Source organism: Triplophysa rosa, linkage group LG6 (assembly GCF_024868665.1).
Source record: "Triplophysa rosa linkage group LG6, Trosa_1v2, whole genome shotgun sequence".
NCBI classification, from domain to species: domain Eukaryota; kingdom Metazoa; phylum Chordata; class Actinopteri; order Cypriniformes; family Nemacheilidae; genus Triplophysa; species Triplophysa rosa.
In genome coordinates, this window is record NC_079895.1 from 1,317,080 (window position 1) to 1,337,606 (window position 20,527).

General features: G+C 38.0%; 1 protein-coding gene across 2 annotated transcripts; it reads left to right on the forward strand.

Moving 5' to 3' along the window:
* The first annotated feature begins 1,650 nt into the window (after positions 1 to 1,650).
* On the forward strand, positions 1,651 to 19,791 carry trpm2 (transient receptor potential cation channel, subfamily M, member 2). Of its 2 annotated transcripts, XM_057335626.1 has the most exons (32): positions 1,651 to 1,829; positions 2,546 to 2,714; positions 3,478 to 3,658; positions 3,763 to 3,929; positions 5,110 to 5,290; positions 5,364 to 5,425; positions 5,508 to 5,708; positions 6,794 to 6,896; positions 7,989 to 8,110; positions 8,197 to 8,529; positions 8,809 to 8,949; positions 9,353 to 9,488; positions 9,567 to 9,712; positions 9,785 to 9,897; positions 10,557 to 10,655; positions 10,792 to 11,014; positions 11,359 to 11,477; positions 11,638 to 11,776; positions 12,023 to 12,194; positions 13,430 to 13,610; positions 13,691 to 13,872; positions 13,939 to 14,071; positions 14,143 to 14,230; positions 14,343 to 14,430; positions 14,561 to 14,706; positions 14,806 to 14,855; positions 15,701 to 15,736; positions 15,820 to 15,906; positions 16,145 to 16,223; positions 16,415 to 16,516; positions 18,240 to 18,356; positions 18,658 to 19,791. In XM_057335626.1, exons 1-32 carry the CDS (start codon positions 1,651 to 1,653, stop codon positions 18,781 to 18,783), a joined length of 4,401 nt encoding a protein of 1,466 aa, XP_057191609.1. In that variant the 3' UTR covers positions 18,784 to 19,791. The 2 variants fall into 2 exon arrangements, with proteins under 2 accessions (XP_057191609.1, XP_057191610.1); XM_057335627.1 differs by lacking the exons at positions 1,651 to 1,829; positions 2,546 to 2,714; positions 3,478 to 3,658; positions 3,763 to 3,929 and having other exon boundaries at positions 5,270 to 5,295; positions 18,658 to 19,789.
* Positions 19,792 to 20,527: the final 736 nt, after the last annotated feature.

The window sequence follows — 20,527 nt, forward strand, 5'->3', positions numbered from 1 at the left end:
AAAAGGCAAACTACATCTTATCAGAGATTTTTATTTTCTTATAATATGTAAAAAAAATGCACATAAGAATAAAAAGCTGACAGTAAATAGAGCATACATTGAGCTTCAGTTTACACTACAAACACAACAACATAATACTGTAAAATCTGTTAGTACAGAAAATATGTTTTCTGTTGCAAAAAAATATTTTTATGGATTTATTTTTCACCCAAAAAGAAAAATTATGTCATTTTATTTAACTCATTCACTCATGTCATTCAAATCCACAAGTCTTTCTTCAGGGGAACCCAACAGAAGATATTTTGATAAATGTCTCAGTGGTTTTGTGTTCATACAATGGAAGTCGATGGGGTTCAGTGTTGTTAAATATCTTCTTTTGTGTTCTGAAGATGAAAGAAACTCATACAGGTTTGACATGAACTATGCTATCTCTTTAAAGATGAACATGTGGGATTTTAGATTACAGTATTGTTTTAAAAGTTAATTCAGCGTTTGTCTAGTTTTGGTCAATGTTCAGTCAGTGTGTGAAAGAACGACAGATAACGCAGACGCTTAAGAAGCATTCATGTTTTCTACATTCTGTAATGTGAACCATGTAAAGCTTTCAATGTCACTTAGTGACTATTACTGTGGTAACTTGCGTGGGTGTCTAGAATACATCGCTCGAGTTTCATTATTTTACTGACTTTTCTTCACCCGGTAACTCTGGTGTTTGTATGAACCTGTGATTGCTTAAAGAACAAAAAAAGTTGAAGGTAAAAGAATACTTACTGTATTTCCAATTTAGGAAATGCTAAATGAACATGCAATTGTATTGTCTTTAAATGTTTATTGAGTACTGTATACTGCACTATCAGAACACGTTCTTGCATCTAGGTTTCAGTTGTTGGTTTATGTGATGCCACATAGCATTCAGTCAGATTTAAGGTCTGCTATGGTTTGGGAAGTATCTTTACGGCATGTTTTATAAGTGACAGATGATCTTTGGTCCACAGAAATGCTGTGCACATCAGAAGAGAAAGTTCACCCAACAAACCTCAGCAATCTGCAGTTTGGAAAACTCCAACTCAACAATTTGTTGGTAAACATTGAAATGAGACTTTGTATTTATGAGTAGATGTGTAAAATATGTATTTTTCATGCAATTCTAATAATATACACGGAGCTCTAACTGTCACACCTATTTTCACACATTTAAATGTCAAGTTGATTACAAAAAATGATAAACTATGAACACCACACAATTATTACAGCATGTCTACTGTTTTCACCTGATTTAAACAGTAAAAACATTATGAAACACAAGACAATTCATGAACAGCACATAGAAAAATGTCATACCATTCTTTTGACTTGATGTGATAAAAGTCATAATTTAAATGTAATTTTTCATTAAATCATCATATGAGCTCTTTAAATTCAATGATTTATTATTGTTGTGACAGATTTGAGTGTCTTGTGGTCAGTAATGTTTGTCTCTCTGATGCTCTCGTCTCATGTAAATGACATCACTGCAGTCTGTCCCGTCCATGCTCTCTCTCTCTCTCTCTCTCTCTCTCTCTCTCTCCCTCTCTCTCTCTCTCTCTCTCTCTCCCTCTCTCTCTCTCTCTCTCTCTCCCTCTCTCCTTCATTTCACTCCCACTGTCTCTGATGGTGAGCATGGATGAGACAGCAGTTGAGCCGGTTGTCGTGCAAACGCTGGCTGTGAGTGCTTTTAAAGGTGCTCGATACCTCTCACACTCTTCCTCTTTTCAGCGCTGCTCGATTTCCTCCTGGATTAAAGAAAACATCAAGAAGAAAAGCTGCTGTTTCTATGAGGAGGATGTCAGGTACATGTGTGTGTGTGTGTGCGTGCGTGCGTGCGTGCGTGCGTGTTGACTTTACTGAACTCACTTTATAATGCTTAAAGTACAGATCACAGATCAAACAAACCCAGTTTCATTATTATAGTCTAAAATCTCGTAGGATTTTAAATACATTTACCCAAAAATAAACTCTGTGGTCAATTTCCAGAAAATCTGGAAATTTATAACTGGGATTTACAGGCCTTGAAAAGACACATAAAAAATTTAAGTGCCGTAAATTTGTATAATGAATAAATATTTATTCAATATATTTTTGAGTTAATTTCATATTAGCCGTTTTATCTCGCTCTGTGTGAGTATTTGTAAGATTTTATTTTTAAATATTTTATTATGCTTTTATTAAGCATTTTTTTGTGCCCACAATCACATTGAACTGTTTTAAGGAATGCTCCGTAAAGATCCTTTCAGCTTATTTACATTCTGTGATAAAAGAACAAGCAACATAACATAACATAAATCATGATGGAAGTTTTATTTTGGGTGTGATTCTACACACTTTAAGTGTCTTATTCTGTTATATGTGTTATCTCTTTTGCATTATAGTATTACATAATGAAACTCAGTTTTATTGTCCCGTGAACAAAAGTAAACTTGAAACACCACATGTGTGTCATTCAGATTGTGTGTGTGTGTTGTTGGGATGTTACTCGTGTGTGGATAACGTGGATTATCATTGACAGCGAGGGGATTTGTAAGTGCGGATACCCAAAGGTGGAGCACAGCGATGAGGCCATCAAACCCGAGCATTATGTGGGAGAAGAATGGAGCTCTCACAGACACATCAGAGAGAAACCCACTGATGCATACGGAGATATCAGATTTGGGGGCTTTGGACAGAAAACGGGGAAGGTAAAAAAACACCAGACATGTTCTTCTAGTAAAGCGTAAAATCACAAAAATTCAAATAGAATGTATTAGAATGTATAGAATGAATACACAACCGTATAGTTGTCTAAAGCATTTCTGATTAACTTTCACATTTCTTTTCATTGAAATCAAATCAAATATAGGCCTGAATATTATTAAAGCAATAAGCCCCAAGAAGCAGTGGGTTACAGTGCATTTTATAACAGCTAAGGGTGTTGTGGCATGCGTTTCGTAAACTAAAGTAAATAAAGTGATATTTAGACTATGTAATGCGTATCGGGGTATATTTTATAACGGCTTAGAACTCGGCTCAACCAATCAGAATCAAGGACCAGAACTGACTGTTTTATAACTGAATTTAAAATAAACATTTGAACTGAAACTAAACAAAACTTAGCAATAAAGTGAAATAATTTCAGACATTAAATTTATTAACCGAAATTAAATGAAACATTAAACAAAAAAATGTAATGAAAAAGTAAATGAAATTATTTTATAAAACTAAAATATATATATATATACATTTATATAAAACATATATATAAAAAAATTATAATAATTAAAAATTTGAATAAACCTTAAATAAAACAAAAAAAGGTCAAATTAGGTTGTGTTTTTATTATATGCAATATCCAGTTATACTTGAAAATTGCAGCATGGAACTGCTTTCAGAAAAAAATCATATTTGTTTGAGATGTTTGTCTTACTCAGTGGATTTATTGAAGAGCTTGTGTTGTGTGTGTAGTATGTTCGGGTGTCGATGGACACGCCGCCTGAGAGTCTGTACCAGCTGATGACAGAACACTGGAAACTGCGTCCTCCCAATCTTCTGATATCAGTGACGGGCGGAGCCAAAAACTTTAGCATAAAGAGTCAACTGAAGGACAAGTTCCGCCGGGGTCTCATCAAAGTGGCCCAGACCACCGGTACAGTACAGATGACCTGAGAGTCCAGACCACAATCTCTCTCTCTCTCTCTCTCTCTCTCTCTCTCTCTCTCTCTCTCTCACACTACTGTTTCCCTGCGACAGGTGCATGGATCCTGACAGGTGGTACACACGCAGGTGTGATGAAGCACGTGGGAATGGCCGTGAGAGATTACACACTCAGTAACAGCTCGATGGAGGGACAGATCGTGGTCATCGGTGTAGCAACCTGGGGTATCATTCACAAACGCCACACGCTCGTTCATCCTGAGGTGAGATGTTTCACTCACCTGTCCCCGTGAACAGGACGTTGCGATCGTTTTTACTTCCGTAGAATTTCCGAGTGAAAAGGAATTTCAAAGGAGAAAATTAGTGGGCGTGGCTTGCATTTTTTACTGCGATTTGATTGGATGTATAAAAACAGCCATTGCATTTTGAAATGAAACTAGCAGCAGCAGACTGACTGTTGAAAAGGAGGAGTTAACGGATTTTAACTCAAGATTATGAGGATACATTAATTTTAAAAAGAAAATGACACACATTGATAAGCTTTGTACTATAAATGCTGCAATATTTCATGAAAAAATAAGAATTGTCATTTTTAATTTCACTGGGACTTTAAAGATGTGCAGCTCTTTACACTGAATCGACACAGTACATTATACTGAGCTGTTTGAGTGTATGAAACATTGCTACAGTATAAATGTACTCCATCAATAATGGCATTTAGAGAAAATAACATTAGGTTAGACATGAATGATAAATGAATAACAAAGGCTTTTATTCAGTCTCTGAAGGGAATCGTTTTGACTAAACTTGAGTTCGTATTGAGAACATCAATAGTATTGCCTTTTGATTGTAGACTTGACAAATCTGAGCTCAGTTTGACACATTGTTGAAACTCTAATGACATTCGTGAGATTTCTGACTCTTTTTTGAGGAGAAATATCTGAAACGCAGATGAGAACGAAAATTCTGTCATCATTTAGTTCTTCCATACTGTATACTTTTTTTGTTTTCCGATAAACGCAAAGGAAGATATTTGGAAGAATGTCAGTGACCAAACAGATCTCATGCCCAACTGACTCTCGTAGTGTTTATTTTCCCTACATGGCAGTAACTGGGGGGTGAGATCTGTTTGGTTACTGACATTCCTCCAAATATCTTCCTTTGTGTTCGTCAGAACAAAGAATTGTATACAGATTTGGAAGAACTTCGGGTGAGTAAATGATGACAGAATGTTCATTTTGGGGTGCACTGTCGCTTTAAGCAAAAGCTTATGTTTTCTCTTCAGTTAATCTCATCGATTTATAAAAGAAATAATTGAGATACTAAAAAAATGGTCTTTTTCGGGTTCATTTGCTATTTTGAGTCAGTCGTGGAATTTTGATATTGATTGATGTTAAAGTAGCTCCAGTGGGAGTTTATATTTGTGTTTTTTATGTTTGTCAGGGTTGTTTTCCTGCGGATTACAGTCTGGATGAAGCGGGTCAGGGACGGCTCTCTTGTCTGGATATAAATCACTCTCACTTTCTTCTGGTGGATGACGGCACTCACGGACGCTACGGAGTTGAAATTGAGTTGCGAGCTCGACTGGAGAAACTGATCTCTCAGCAGCCGTTGGGAAAACGAGGTGAAGTGATATAAACAGCACTGTGTAAAGCTGCGTCATCAGGTAGTTTGTGAGAATTGTGTGTTTCCAACAGAGAGCGGCGTGACCGTCCCGGTGGTCTGTGTGGTGCTGGAGGGTGGACCAGGAACTCTAAACGTGAGATTTGAATGTTATCACTTTTAACCCTTTCTAAAACCTCAGATGGCAGCTGAAGGCTCTTTTAATTCAACACTTACAGACCATCTATAACTCCATGCTAAACAACACGCCGTGTGTGGTCCTGGAGGGATCCGGCCGTCTGGCGGACGTCATCGCTCAGGTGGCGTCTCTGCCTGTGTCAAAGGTCACTTTGGTCCTTATTAACCAGCTGCTGAAGAGGTTTTTTGCACAAGAGTACAAGACATTCTCTGAGGTGCAGATCATTGAGTGGACCAAGAAGGTGATGACACAGAACGACTCATTTCACACAAGATTCACTACTCGTGGCTGATTCATTTGCCACAATTACACAGCACATATCACAGTTACAAATCATCAAACCATTCAACAAATCAAACAATCTGTCTGTCTACTTAAGTCTGATTCATCCACAGAATATCACAGATGGACAGAAAGGACATTTTCAAGTGTTTTTACTTTTCAAAATGCAATTTTACGTACTACATTATAAAGCATATGAAGAGTTTGGTTCCAAATTTTTAAATATTTCAAAAATCATGTTTTTTTATTGCGCCTTCCAATTAATATAAATCAAAATGCAGTTGGTTTGTTTTGATTTAAGCCATAATAACTCAAAAAATACAGTTATCTCATTTTGGAACCAAACTCTTCATATATACTTTTTACAGTACTTCACTATGCATAAATACTTTTTTTTACATTTTACGTGTATATCTTTAATACTTAAGTAATTAAGAAATGACATGCATGAAATGTCGTGGAGTAAAAATGATGAAATAATGATTTATAATGTAGCCAAGTTAAAAGTCAAATGTAAAAACACTCTGATTAAGTATAGATCATTGAAAATGTAGGCTACTCGAGTAAAATACTTTAAATACTGCATACATTTTTTAAAAATACTGCAGTCCACCTCTGGCAATGACACAAATGAATCGGTTCATTTGAATGAATCAGTCGAAAACACTCACACACATCATTCACATCAGACAGTTCACTATAAAATAAAAATGTCTTCATTTATTTCTTCTCGTGTGGTTGTAAATCTGTATGAGACTCTTTCTTCAGTGGAACACAAAAGAAGATATTTTGAGAAATGTCTCAGTGGTTTTTAAGTTCATTCAATGGACGTCAATGGAGTTGTTTGGTTATCAACATTCTGCAAAATATCTTCTTTTGTGTTCTGCAGAAGAAAGAAACTCATAATGATGATTTCATTATTTTTAAATGAATTATCCCTTTATGAGTTCTTGTTTGAATCCATGTAACGGCTCACTGAATCAGTCCGTATTCAATATTATAAATGCACTGTAAACGGTAAATGTTTATTTTGACTTTCTTTAGATTCAGGATATAATCCGGATGGCTCATCTGCTGACTGTGTTTCGTTTCGATGAGGAGAAAAACAGCGACGTCGATGTGGCCATCCTGCAAGCTCTGCTCAAAGGTTCAAGTCATCCTCATTTTTTATTACATTTCCGCTCAGATGTAATTGGATTACTGTGGTAATGGTCTGATGTCTATGGATAAAACTGAGGCTTGGGTAAAGAATGATGGATGAGTATGTCAGTGTGTGTTAAACTATTCTGTGCTAAATAACCTAGATGTCTTTGTGAAAGAGTTAGCGTACATTATAGTTATATAAAGTTTAGTATAGTCATAGAAAGAAATCTATTTTTGGCTCGTTCAGATCAAGCATGCATCTCAGTCTGGTCTAAATATCCTCATCATCTTTCCTGGAGATTCCAGTCCCATCTCTGATGGAGGATGCTGATAGCGTCTGCTGTTATTGATCGATCGCTCATCTCCTAAGTGCTCCTAAGTGTTTTTTCTCTTGCTTTGTGTAATATTGAACGAACAGTGCTGCAATAGATCTTTGTGTATGAAGTCTGGTCTACATCGTCGCGTATTCTGAGCAAAAACGGTCCCTTTAGATACAGAAATCATCTGACTGACACACAAAATGATGGTCTCCAACAGTTGTGTGTGCTCAGAAATTCTGTCTGTCCCAATGTAGGTTAAAGTGACAGTTCACCCAAAAAGAAAAATTCTGTCATCACTTTTTTTCAACTTGTGTGACTGTCTTTCTTCCTCAGAACACAAAAGAAGATATTTTGAAGAATGCTGTTAACTGGACTGGACCCCATTCACCTGCATCGGTTTTGTGTCCGTACAATAGAAGTGAATGGGGTCCAGTTAACAACATTCTTCAAAATATCTTCTTTTGTGTTCTGCGGAAGAAAGAACATCGTAAAGGTTTTTGAAATGACGAGAGGGTGAGTAAATGATGACAGGATTTTCATTTTTGGTGAACTGTCCCTTTAAAATGGCAGTTTTCTTCATAGACATCAGTTAGAAAACAGCATTGAAGGTAGAGTTCTGCATCTGGTTTATTGTCATCGTCTGAAATGACCAAATGAAATTGCCAAAAATATCTTTGAAAGATCTCGTGTCACTATCCTGCAAACGTTGGCAATCCCAATGGTGAGGTCTGGTTTAAGTGCTTCATGTTCGGCTGTATAAACACGTGTCTCTTCAGCATCCAGGAGTGAGGACAGCACGGGTCGACAGTCCTGGGAGAGACAGCTGGAGTTAGCCGTGGCCTGGAACCGCGTCGACATCGCAGAGAGCGAGATTTTCACCGAGGAGAGTCAATGGACGGTGTGTTCAAACAGATTCACTGGTGTATTGATTCCCATTTGTGGTCAGAAAAAGGTTTTAAAAAGTGCTCCTTTATTACGTCTCAGTCCAGCGATCTTCACCCGGCCATGTTCTCGGCTCTGGTGGGAGATAAGCCGGAGTTCGTGCGTCTCCTGCTGGAGAACGGAGTGTGTGTTCAGCAGTTTCTGGAACATGAAGACCGGCTCTGTGAACTCTACGCCCATCTGCCCGCCTGTTTCTTCACGCGCAAGCTGGTCAAACGGGTCCAGGTCCGCAGGGGTCAGCCTCCGGCCCCCGGCAGCAAGAACATCTCATTGACTCACGTGTCTGAAGAAGTGAGACATCTGTTGGGCAGCTTCACTCAGCATCTGTACGCTCCGCCACGTCAGAAGACGACTAAAGATGACGTGTCTTTATCTGTAAGAACACCACATTACAGTATATCATCATGGTGTGGGGTGGGACGCGCTTCTACATTACTCATTCACATTCACAGGTTCTCTTTACTGTAATGCAGTGTTGAGATTTCTGCAGTCATGGGATGTGGGGGGGGGTAAAACCCTAGATGAAAATCATCATAAAGGAATCATTAAAAAAAGTGATTATTCTGCTACTTATTTTGGTACGAGGCTGATGTTATGTTTTATTTATTCATACGTATTTATGCTTTACTGACATTTAATGATGTTTTGGATCAGTTGCCATCCAAAGGGTCGGTTGAGCTTCCGTGTTCTGGTGCAGAATGGATTGCGGAGACGGTTTGGGATCCGGGTCGGGATCTCTTCCTCTGGGCTGTGGTACAGAATAACAGAGAGCTGGCGGAGATCGGCTGGGAACAGGTACTGAGTCACGAGTAAAGACATGTTTTGTTCTCCGATTATTATTTTACTGTTGCTGTGAAACGTTTTGTGCGAGTATCATCATGAAGGTGACACTGAATTTAGGAATTTAGAAACTTAATGTGTGTGTGTGTGTGTGTGTGTGTGTGTGCGTGTGTGTGTGTGTGTGTGTGTGTGTGTGTGTGTGTGTGTGGCCTTGTTTTTATACCTAAACCTGAATACACACCAACTCATGGGAACTCATGTCACCATGGGGACAAAAAATCTTTTAAATCTATTTTAATCTATTTCTATGATGTTTAGGTTCAGGGGTAGGCACAATATACAGTTTGCACAGTATAAAAATCATGACGCCTCTGGACTGTCCCCACGGAGATAATAAACCAGACGTGTGTGTGTGTAGTGCAGAGACTGCATCGCAGCCGCTCTGGCAGCCAGTAAGATTTTAAGGAAACTGGCTCAGGAGAGTGGAGAACATGACGGTGAAGAAGCGAAGGACATGAGAGGACACGCTGACCACTACGAGACCCAAGCCATCGGTACGTTCAAACACGAGTGCCGTCGACTCTGACATGAGCTTCATTGTGTTTGAGGTGACCTTTAACCTTGTGTCACAGGTGTCTTCAGTGAATGTCACGCCTGGGATCCTCAGCGAGCTCAGAAACTGATCATCCGTATCTCACCGTCGTGGGGCAGATGCACCAGTCTGTGGCTCGCTCTGGAGGCAGACGACAAAAGATTCATCGCTCACTCAGGAGTTCAGGTGAGTCTTGGGAAGTGTGTGAGTCTTCTAAAGGAAGCTGTTAGATCTTTATTTTCTGTCTGTGGTCTGCAGGCTCTTCTCACACAGATCTGGTGCGGCGAGCTGTCGGTGGACAATCCATACTGGAAAATTCTGCTCTGCATGATCTTGTTTCCTCTTATATACACGGGCTTCTTGACCTTTAGGTAAAAAATATTTATTACTTGATACGATAAAAATCTGAATGAAAAGTTGATAACTAAATCTCATGGATTAGGGCTCTCACAATATCAGATTATAATAACTACGTTATTGTGGCCAAAATAAAAAAACAATATTAACACAATTTTCCATTTTGACAAGTAAAAAATGATATTCAAATTAATCTTTTATTAAGTTTATTTTGTGTTTTCTTTATTTTTGGCTCAAAAAATTAAGGGGGGAAACGAGAGACCATTCTGAATGTATATGCAAAACCACCGCCTGTTATATGAAGTGTCAATCAGACAATGCCACTGAATTGTTGACATTATTCTCGTAACGTGTAATATTACCACAATAATCACGGTTATTAATATCACAATTATTTAGAAAACCATTGTTGTGACACCTCTGTTTTGCGTCACGTCTTTGAGACGTTACATACATTCACCACTAGATGGCAGTGTTTGAATATATTTTAGTACATCACCCATTAGCCCCACTTTTCTTCATTTTCCTAATGTTGAACAACAACTTGAAAACACATTTGTCCTCTATGACAAAAGCTGCATGTCTTATGTTTGAGGTCTCCGAGATCTTACTATAAAATGTCATTTAAATGCAACGTTTGTTCAAATAAATGATGGTGTGTGTCGTCTTACAGACGCGATGAAGATATTCAGAGAGAGGCAGAGAAGACAGAGCAACAGAAACTGGCCCTGGGTTCTGGATACACAGATTCCAAGATCAAGCATCGTTTACGGTCTGTTCAAAATAAAATGTTCTGTGTGAATACATCACTGTTTTAATATGATGCAAACATCTGAATACGCAACAGTTAAAAACAGAACAGAAGCAGTTTTGAGGAATGAAAGGATTTTTGCTCTCTTCTTTTGTAGGTCTTCGCAGAATTCTGCTCTGTCGCCTCTGAACTGTGGCTCCAGGTTCACGAGTTTCTTTAATTCTCCTCAAGTGAAGTTTTACTGGAATATCGCCGCTTATTTTGGTTTTCTGTGGCTCTTCGCCGTGGTGCTCATGATCGATTTTCAGACATTTCCATCATGGAGAGAACTTCTCCTTTACATCTGGCTGGGTTCACTGGTGTGTGAGGAGGTTAGACAGGTGAGACCTTCACATTTCTGCAGACTCTTTCATCCGAAGGGATTTGCTCCACATTCCAGGAATAAAGACTTCAATAAACAAGATCCTATTGTTTCTCAAACAAAATCTTTAGCCTTCATTATTTTCTGCTTTATCTTGTCTTTTTATCTGCTTTCCTGTCTACTGTAGTAAGGGAATTACAAACCACACAGAACACATTAGCCGTTCAATTTCTTTTTTGATACTTATCTCGATTACACAAAGTCTATGTCAAGTAAATGTAAAACTGTGTTTGGTGTTGTTTAAATCTTATCATGTTTGTTCTGCGTGTATGGACTGACAGATATAAACACGATTTTTCACAGCTTTATCACGACTTTGATGGTTCTGGTTTTCGCAAGAAAGCAAAGATGTATATCAAAGATGTGTGGAACATTCTGGATGTGCTGTCAATAGTGCTTTTCATCTCCGGCCTGGTGTGCAGGTGAAGACACGGAGCAAAACTCAAAACCACATTCACTCAATACAGTTCTTCATCAATTCTATGTCATTTGATTCATAAATGCTTAAAGGAAAAGGAAAGGTTCAGCTATTCCTTTAAACCCTTTTTTGCTTCATTATAAACTCAGTGTTTGATCCGACAGGCTTCAGGGCTCCAGCGCTGTGTTTTATGTGGGTAAAATTCTTCTGTGCATCGACTTCATCATATTCTGTCTGAGACTGATGGCCATCTTCACCATCAGCAGAACCCTGGGACCCAAAATTATCATCGTCAGGAGAATGGTGGGTCACATGACATTCCTGTATTCTGTTCACATCTACACTTTTGAAAGAGGATTCAGATTTTCATTCATCTTCCAAGAGTTCACTTGACTCAATGTCTTTATTAAAAAACGATAAAAAATGACATGAAATGTCACAGATGTTTGTTTGATGCTTATGTTGTTCGTGTCACAGAACATGTTATTCTATAGACAGAAAGGCCGACAGATATGAGTGGGAATGATGTATTTTATCTTCTCTTTACAGATGATGGATTTGTTCATCTTCATGTTTCTGTTGAGCATCTGGGTGGTGGCGTACGGTGTGGCTAAACAGGGCATTCTGATTCAGAATGAAGAGAGACTGGACTGGATCATCCGCGGCGCTGTATATGAACCATACCTCATCATATTCGGAAACATCCCCACTAATATAGACAGTGAGAACTTCATGTTTTTTTTATAAAGGCTACTACCCCATGGAGTATATGAAGAGTTCAGATGCGAGCGCTCTAAATCCGAATGAGCGTTTTTCATCAGGCTCCCACATTTACTTTCAGCAAATACCAGATATTTCAGACCGGGCAGAGTGAGGTGTTTAGAATATATATTATCAAATATTTGAGTAACGTATAGACGGTTTCATCGTAACAACATAAACAAACGTTACTTTGTGACCCCAACTGAACTTCCGGTACACATTCACAAACAATAGAGCGCCTGTAGATTATTTCTGATAACAATCAACAGAAGCCGAGATGAAGCTTTACTTGGCTAAACTTGTCTCGCCAATATTTTGAGTTTAGACTGCGATACCAAGCTCAACCGCTAGATGTCAGTGTACTAGAAGGTTTCATTAAATGCGAACAAACTACAGGACCCATTCAACAAATTGTTTAATAAATGACCATACAACAAAATTCAATTATTTAATACAATTATTATACAGTAAAATAATAATACAAATTAATGTTAACATTAAAATATAAATAGTTATATTATAAGACACTAGCCAAACACAAACCGGAAGTTAACTGGGGGTCAGGCGCGTCCGATGAAACGGTCAATACTGTGTGTGAAGAGCATTCACCCAACATCGTAATCAGATTTTGACCTAGGTGGCTTTTCGAGGGTTTTGCATCTGGACTCTTCATAGTTGCTACTATTGTGACATCTATTAATACTACAATTAAAGTCCCCGTGAACTGGAAATTGCCATCGTTTTTACTTCGGTACCTTGATGCATTTTCGAGTGAAATGGAATTTTGAATTGGAAAAATAGTGGGCGTTGCTTTCGTCTTTCACTGCGATTTGATTGAATGTATAAAAACAGGCGTTGCACTTTGAAACGGAACTGGCAGCAGACTGACAGTTGAAGGGGAGGAGTTAACGGATGCTCCGCCCAAGCCGTCTAACACAGGTCATTGTGATGGATAGTCACTACAGGACGGAAGTGCATTTTCAGATTTTAACTGAAGATTATGAGGACACAGGAATTTTAAAAAGAGAACGACCCACATTGGTAAACTATTTACAATAAATGCTGCAATATTTCATGAAAAAATAGGCATTGTCATTTTGAATTTCACTGGGACTTTAAATTTAATATATTTCTTTCTACATTACTGTGTTAGATCATTTAAATCGGATCTGATCTGCGTGCTTTGTGCTCCAGACACTCAGTTTGATATGAACAGCTGTAGTGTAAACGCCTCTGATCCCATGAAGCCCAAATGTCCCGTTCTGAATGATGAGAACGTGCCGGCGTTTCCAGAATGGCTGACCATCATTCTGCTGTGCGTCTATCTGCTGTTCGCCAACATTCTGCTGCTCAACCTCCTCATCGCTATCCTGAGGTCAGCGACTGTCCAGACACACAGACACATTCATGCATTTGACCCAAACTTTATCCGATAAAAACGTTTGTCCATCACAGCTACACCTTCCAAGAGGTTCAGGATAACACAGACACCATCTGGAAGTTCCAGCGCTACGAGCTGATAAAAGAATATCACAGCCGTCCCGCTCTCCCTCCGCCCTTCATCCTGATCAGTCATCTCATCATCTTCATCAAAGGAGTCTTACTGCGTACCCCACCGCAAAAACACAAACACTTCCGTGAGTCACTCTTCTAAAGAAACTTTTATAACGGGACGTTCGGGTGAAGTTTGTGTTTCTCCACAGGACGAGAGCTTGAGAAGACAGAGGAAGAGGAGCTACTGTCATGGGAGGCTTTGATGAAGGATAACTATCTGTCTTCTGCACGTCAGGAGGAGAGTCAGAGCACCGAGCATCGAATCCAGGACACGGCTGAGAAGTAAGGAGTACGGGTTAAAAGATTTTGCTTTGTGCTTTTGCTGTGATTTGATACATGTTCATGTGTATCAGAGTTGGAGCGATGTCAGAACTCCTGGAGAGGGAACAGGAGATGGTTTCCTCCACGATGGCAAAACGACTCGACAAGCTGGAAGATCAGGTCCAGTATAGACTCCTACGGTCTTCTACAGTGATGACCGCTACATGTAGATGTCATTAATGTCAGTCAGCATGTGTGAGCGTCATCTGGTGTGTTTGTTGTCTTCTGACAGGTCTCTGAATCCACCAAAGCTCTTCGCTGGATTGTGGACGCTCTGAAATCTCAGGGATACAAATCCAAACTGGAGCCGCCTCTTTTGAGTATGCCGAGTGTTTTTAAATCGGCTCTCATCCATACGGATCATCAGCATTAAACTCATTATCGCTGATGTTTTACAGTTAAGGGCACTTTCACTTGTTTTAAATACAGTATTTTTCTGCTTTCATTCAGCAGGTAGAAGCTTTGACAGGGATGATGGTGATTCCAGTGGACAGGAGACAGAAGACGAGGCTCCTCACACGTTTGCACGTCAGCTGCAGTATCCCGGCAGTAATGTGACGCGCTTCCCCGTGCCCGAAGAGAAAGTGTCCTGGGAGGTGCCTGATAACATTCATGCATTTCTCTTGTGAAGGAAGTTCAACAACGTTCTGTTTGGTCTTTGTTTATTTTGTCTGACACACGTTTTGGTCTTTTAGACAAACTTCACGCCGTACCTCCCTCCAGTTTACAGTCAGCAGGAAAGCGAGTATGTTTCATTGGATTTTAATTTTTTAATTAAAAAATATCACACATCTAACACACAAACCCTTTTATTTTTAGAAGTGTACTTAAAGTCCCAGTGAAATAAAAATAAAAAAAAACAATTCTTATTTTTTCATGAAATATTGCAGCGTTTATAGTTAAATAGCTTATCAATGTGGGTCATTTTCTTTTTAAAATTCATGTACCCTCATAATCTTGAGTTCAAATCTGAAAATGCACTTCCGCCCTGTAATACCGATCCATCTCAAATGACGTAAATTAGACGGCTTGGGTGGAGCGTCAGTTAACTCCTCCCCTTCAACTGTCAGTCTGCACCAGTTTCATTTCAAAATGCAACGGCTGTTTTTATACATCCAATCAATTCGCAGTGAAAAACGCAAGCCACGCCCACTCATTTTCTCCTTTGAAATTCCTTTTCACTCGGAAATGTGTCCGAATATGGAAGTAAAACAATCGCAACTTCCGGTTCACGGGGACTTTAAGTATACTTAAAGGGTAGCAGTAGTAAACAGTACATTTTTCTGATAAGTACATATTAAAAAAGTATACTTTCTTATATTTTTTAGTTTCTAAGAAGGATACTCATTAAATCAATAAATAAACTTTAATATTTAAAGCTTAAAATATACGTGCACAGCCAAGACAACATTAAGGCTTTTGTCCCTTTGAAGTTAAACATGATATTAACTTGTTCTTAACACAAATATTGTCATCTTATTTTTATATTAGTATTTTCTCTTATCATTCACGTAAGATTAAAAAACATAAATTGCTTCCTTTAGTATTCCTGGCAATGTTACGTAATAAAAAATCTCTTTCTCTTCACAGTAACAGTTCAGACGCCTCAGTTTTAGACAAGTACAGGTATGCGAAGCATAAAACATTTCATTTGTGTTTTAATACCTCTGCTGGCATTTGTTTCTCATTCTCCTGAATGGATTTTACAGGAATCCGGGGGGGAGGACTGGGATACGGGGAAAGGGGGCTCTTAAATCCCTCGGTTTGAATCAAAAAATCCACCCAATCCTCACCAGGTATCCCACTCTGAATTAAAATCCCATTCTTGTCCTGATCCTTACCGCATATAACAGGGAATTAAAATCTAATCTCTTATCAGATCAAATTGAAGTTTTCTACTAAAGACATAAGAACAGTGTGTCTGCACGTCACGTATGAGATTATATCAGATTAGCATTTGCCTTCGTCTGCGTCTCAGTTCAGATGCCGTTCAAAGCTTGTGAGGCTTGTGTAAGAGGTTTTTTTTGTCTAAAGATGGCGTGATGCTGAAAAGGCAACGCTGGAATTTCTCGCCGTCTGGAAGGATGCAGAGAAGTGCTGGTGTCTTCCAGGGGTGAGAATACACAACACCTGGAAAATTACTTTTTTTTCTAATCTATTTTATTTACTATTATTTGACGTTACTTCTGACCTTGGAAAAAATTAACTTACAGTAAAAGAATGATTGTTTTCCCTTTATAAAAAATAATATATTTGCAACAGCCAATAGAGACACAACATTGTTTCGTAAACATGTTGTTGCAGGGTCAAGTGAAAGCGAATGAGCCTCTGTCACAGACACTGGAGAGGATTCTGGGTAAAAAGTTAAATGAGAGGATCAAATCTGAACTGCAGGCTGCAGAACAGGTGAGAATGAATCCAGAAGATGCAAAACTTCACTGATTGAAAAGACAAACACAACCATCATGATCGGGACATATTTCTTTGTGATACCAGCCCTGTGTTGGATCTGATTTTTTTATTAAATTTATATTAACATATTTTTAAACATCAATTCAGGAGGGATTCATTCAATAATTTATTTGACCTTAGTAAAAAATTTTCAGTAACAGTTGGTATATGAAAGATGAATATATATATATATATATATTAGAGCTGTCAACGTTAACGCATGCGATTAATTTTTTCAAATTAACGCGTGAGAAAATATTTATCGCAATTAACGCAGCATCCGTTTGTTTTGACATACTTTGTCTAGCGTTACATTATGTAATCACGCTCTTATTCGTGTACAGGCTTTTAAACCACTTAAGCGCGATTTGAAACAGTTGCTTTGACGCGTTCAATGGAGATAGACCGCTTCTAAACTGGGACGCGGCAAAACGCAACGCGAGGTCCAGTCTGGTGTAAACAGTCACCTGCTAAGGGCTGCGTCGGTGAATCTCTGTCAGACAGCGCATCCGTGTTCAGTTCTCTTTCGTGCTTGAATGGATAAAACCACACAAGATTATGTCAGAAAGCCCGTTTTGTCTAGCATTTTCTTAAGCAAGACTTCAAAGTGTAAAATAAAATCTTAAATGAATGCAAAGTGTTGTTAAAATGGGAGTGCGGTGACGGTCAGATCTGCGTACTGAGACAGCTCTTAAAGGGGCCGCGCTCTTATTAAACGTGCTGCTGTGACTCCTGTCACTAATGTTAATCAAAGAACAAAATAAAAGAAGAAATCAATGTGATTTTGTAGCTTTAATGAGAATTCTTCTGCATTTAATTTATAACTTAGCATTAAAGACTGTAAAGTGTCCTTCAATTTCTGTATATTTCCTACATGAGCTCTCAATTATACTGTTGAATGGCTATAATTCATGTTAAAATAATCAATTTAATAGAGACATCAGTTACAGTACTAATATCAAAATGCTAGCTTTCATAAAATGATGCTGTTAAAGAAATATGTTGTTTCTACATCAATTTGAAGATTAAATGTGAAATTATTAAAATGTAAAAGTATATTTTAAAATATAATAGTTATGTGCGATTAATCGTGATTAATCACAGAAAAAATGTGTGATTAATCCGATTAATTTTTTTAATCGATTGACAGCACTAATATATATATATATATATATATATATATATATATATGCTGGGCGGTATATATCGCGGTTCACGCTAATTTAGATGTCTAAATCGATTCTCTGTTTTATGCACAGCTCTTCCGTGAACTAAGTTACGTCTCTTTGATCAGTAGGAAGTACTGCTCGATCTAAAATCACTACGACATTGAGTCGTTTAGAACGTGCATTTGAAACAGCAACACTCGTCAAACATCATCATGTAAATATACTTTATTATTATGAAAATACCTGAAAAGGTTTGAAGAACAGCGATAGAATATGACCATTGGCATTTCCTGTAACTAATCGTTCTTCTTCTGTTTCCCATTTTCTGAGTTTCTGCGCAAGAGCGCCCTCTGGCTTTGGGATGTGGCGGCATTTAACCGTAATTCATTGAGAACTGAGAGCACAAGAATCGCTCTATATATCGCACAGCCTGTATACTGTATATAGTGTATGTAAGAGTGTAACATGCAGGTGCTGAACAGGATGTGTGTGGTTCCTCTCTTCTTCAGGTCTATAAGGGTTATGTAGATGACAGCAGAAACACAGACAACGCCTGGCTGGAAGTCACGATTATCACACTTCATCTTGACAAACACAGTCCAGTGATGTCACAGATAAACAGTATTGTGAGTATAAAATATTCTTTTATGTTCAATATGAATTAAAACATCTCCAAACTCAGTATAAAGAGGCAATTGTACAAATTAACCTAAAAGATGTGCTCAACAAAACATCTGCAGTGACCTCCACACGAGCCGCATGTTAATATATTTAAAGAAGATCTTGTACAGTATATGTTTGAGATTCTAAAGTTTTGATCTGGATGCATTTTAATGTCCCTTAGGACCAGTAAGCGCTTAGCTGTAACAAGTAAGACTTGTGTTGGGTTCACACACAGAAAACTCACTTAAGTTTGTCTTATTGCAGGTGGAGAGCATGTCATCATCTCTTCAGCCTCTTCAGTGGCAAGAAGTGAGCAGCAAAACATGTGCGTGTCCGTACCAGCGCGAGGCTTTACGTCTCATTGCTCAGCGTCACAAAACAGACTTCTGATCCTCATGAAAACACACACGCTATAACAAAAACTACGACCTCAACCACACGGTGCATTTATTTTAACTGTGAAATGAAACTTGAATGTGATTTTTTTTATCAGGGTGCTTAAGCAGCAATATTTAAATATGATTTTTTTTCAAATTGTCCCCCCATCTGCCATGTGTCTGACATTTTGACACACTTGTCAGTAGCTCATTATTACTCAAAGTTCTTATAATTTCCTTTAAAGTTTAAAATCCGTAAACCATACAGTTAATATTAGTAATGTCAATCAGTTTTGCTGTTTTCAGTTGTTTTCTGGTGTTAGTAATCACTTACTGAGCTGTCAATGCAGGATAGTGTCGAGTTATCCAGAAAGAGGATGCTGTGATGTAAAACTAATGCTTGTTGTAGATGACCGTGGATAAATAGACAAATACACTTGAAATAAAGGATAATGTCCAGTCAGCTTGTCATTATTACAAGATGGGATCCTCCATTCAGGATCCTGATGCAAATGGAGAATAATGATGGGCTCACTGTGCATTATTCTGCATATTTCACAGCTAGTTACCAAATAAATAAAAGACATTAAATATTGATTAGAAAATATTTGACTGCAGAATGATGTTATTGGCCCATCACAATCTGGTATTCCAGAGAGTCGTGTAATGATTTATAAAGTAGCATTTTATTCCAAAGTTTGGATCTGAATAAAAATGCAGGTACACCAAAGAATGTAACTTCAAAAATGTAACGAATCATATTCTGTAAATAAATTAGCACTTAATCTGTCAAAAACTGTTATGTAAAGCTCTTATATTGGAAAGGAATGCAGACATGTGAAATAAATCAAGTGTCTTAAATAAAAGTTTGAATCATTGTGAATCAGGTATGTGCTATTTTGAATGATAAAAGCATGCACATCATCAAGTGATATGTGAAGTGAATATCACCTGATGATATATTAGTCATTATTGTGTATAATTTAAATAATAGGATATAAAAGTCCTTTTTATTTATTGATATCACAGAAAAGTGCAAATATACTTTATTTGTTGAATAAACGTTTAATATTGAATATTTTAAAGTATTTGTCTGCACGTATTTTACTGTATATGATAACACTGCCCACCAAAGACGCGTTATGAATCCCAGATAAATAAACAGGCAGTCAAGGGTTGGGGTTTCTGATTGGCTCTTTATATTCTACATATCTAACATAAAATGCAGCTGTCACACAGAAAATGAAAATAAAGTATGCGTGTTATAACTCTGACAGTCAGATTGCAGTATTTGCGTGTTTCACAGTCAGGATTCAGGAAACGTTTGGGACAGTTTCGCCTCTCGTGTATTCGAGCGCTGATTGGTCGACGAGAGTGTGGCTCGAGCTCACAGCAGTATCGGTTCCACGCCCTCGCAGCACACGCAAGCACTGCTTTCACTTAAAATAAACACGCCCTCTTAAACTGAATAGATAAACAATTGTAACGTTTTACGTGAATTTTAGACCACAAAATGGTCTAAATTTTACATTGCATTTAAAACTTTTAATAACATTACTGACATATGTTTAAGTCAATTTGGATAAAACAGTGTCTGCGAATGCACGTGCAAATGTATTAAAATGAGAAAAGATGCAGGGTAAATAACGCATGCCATTCGCGTTGATAAAATTATTTTTATGACTTTAGAATTGGGAAAATTCACCGTCGAGAACGGGACTCAAGTTGTGAAGTGAATGAATACGCGCTGTGATCTA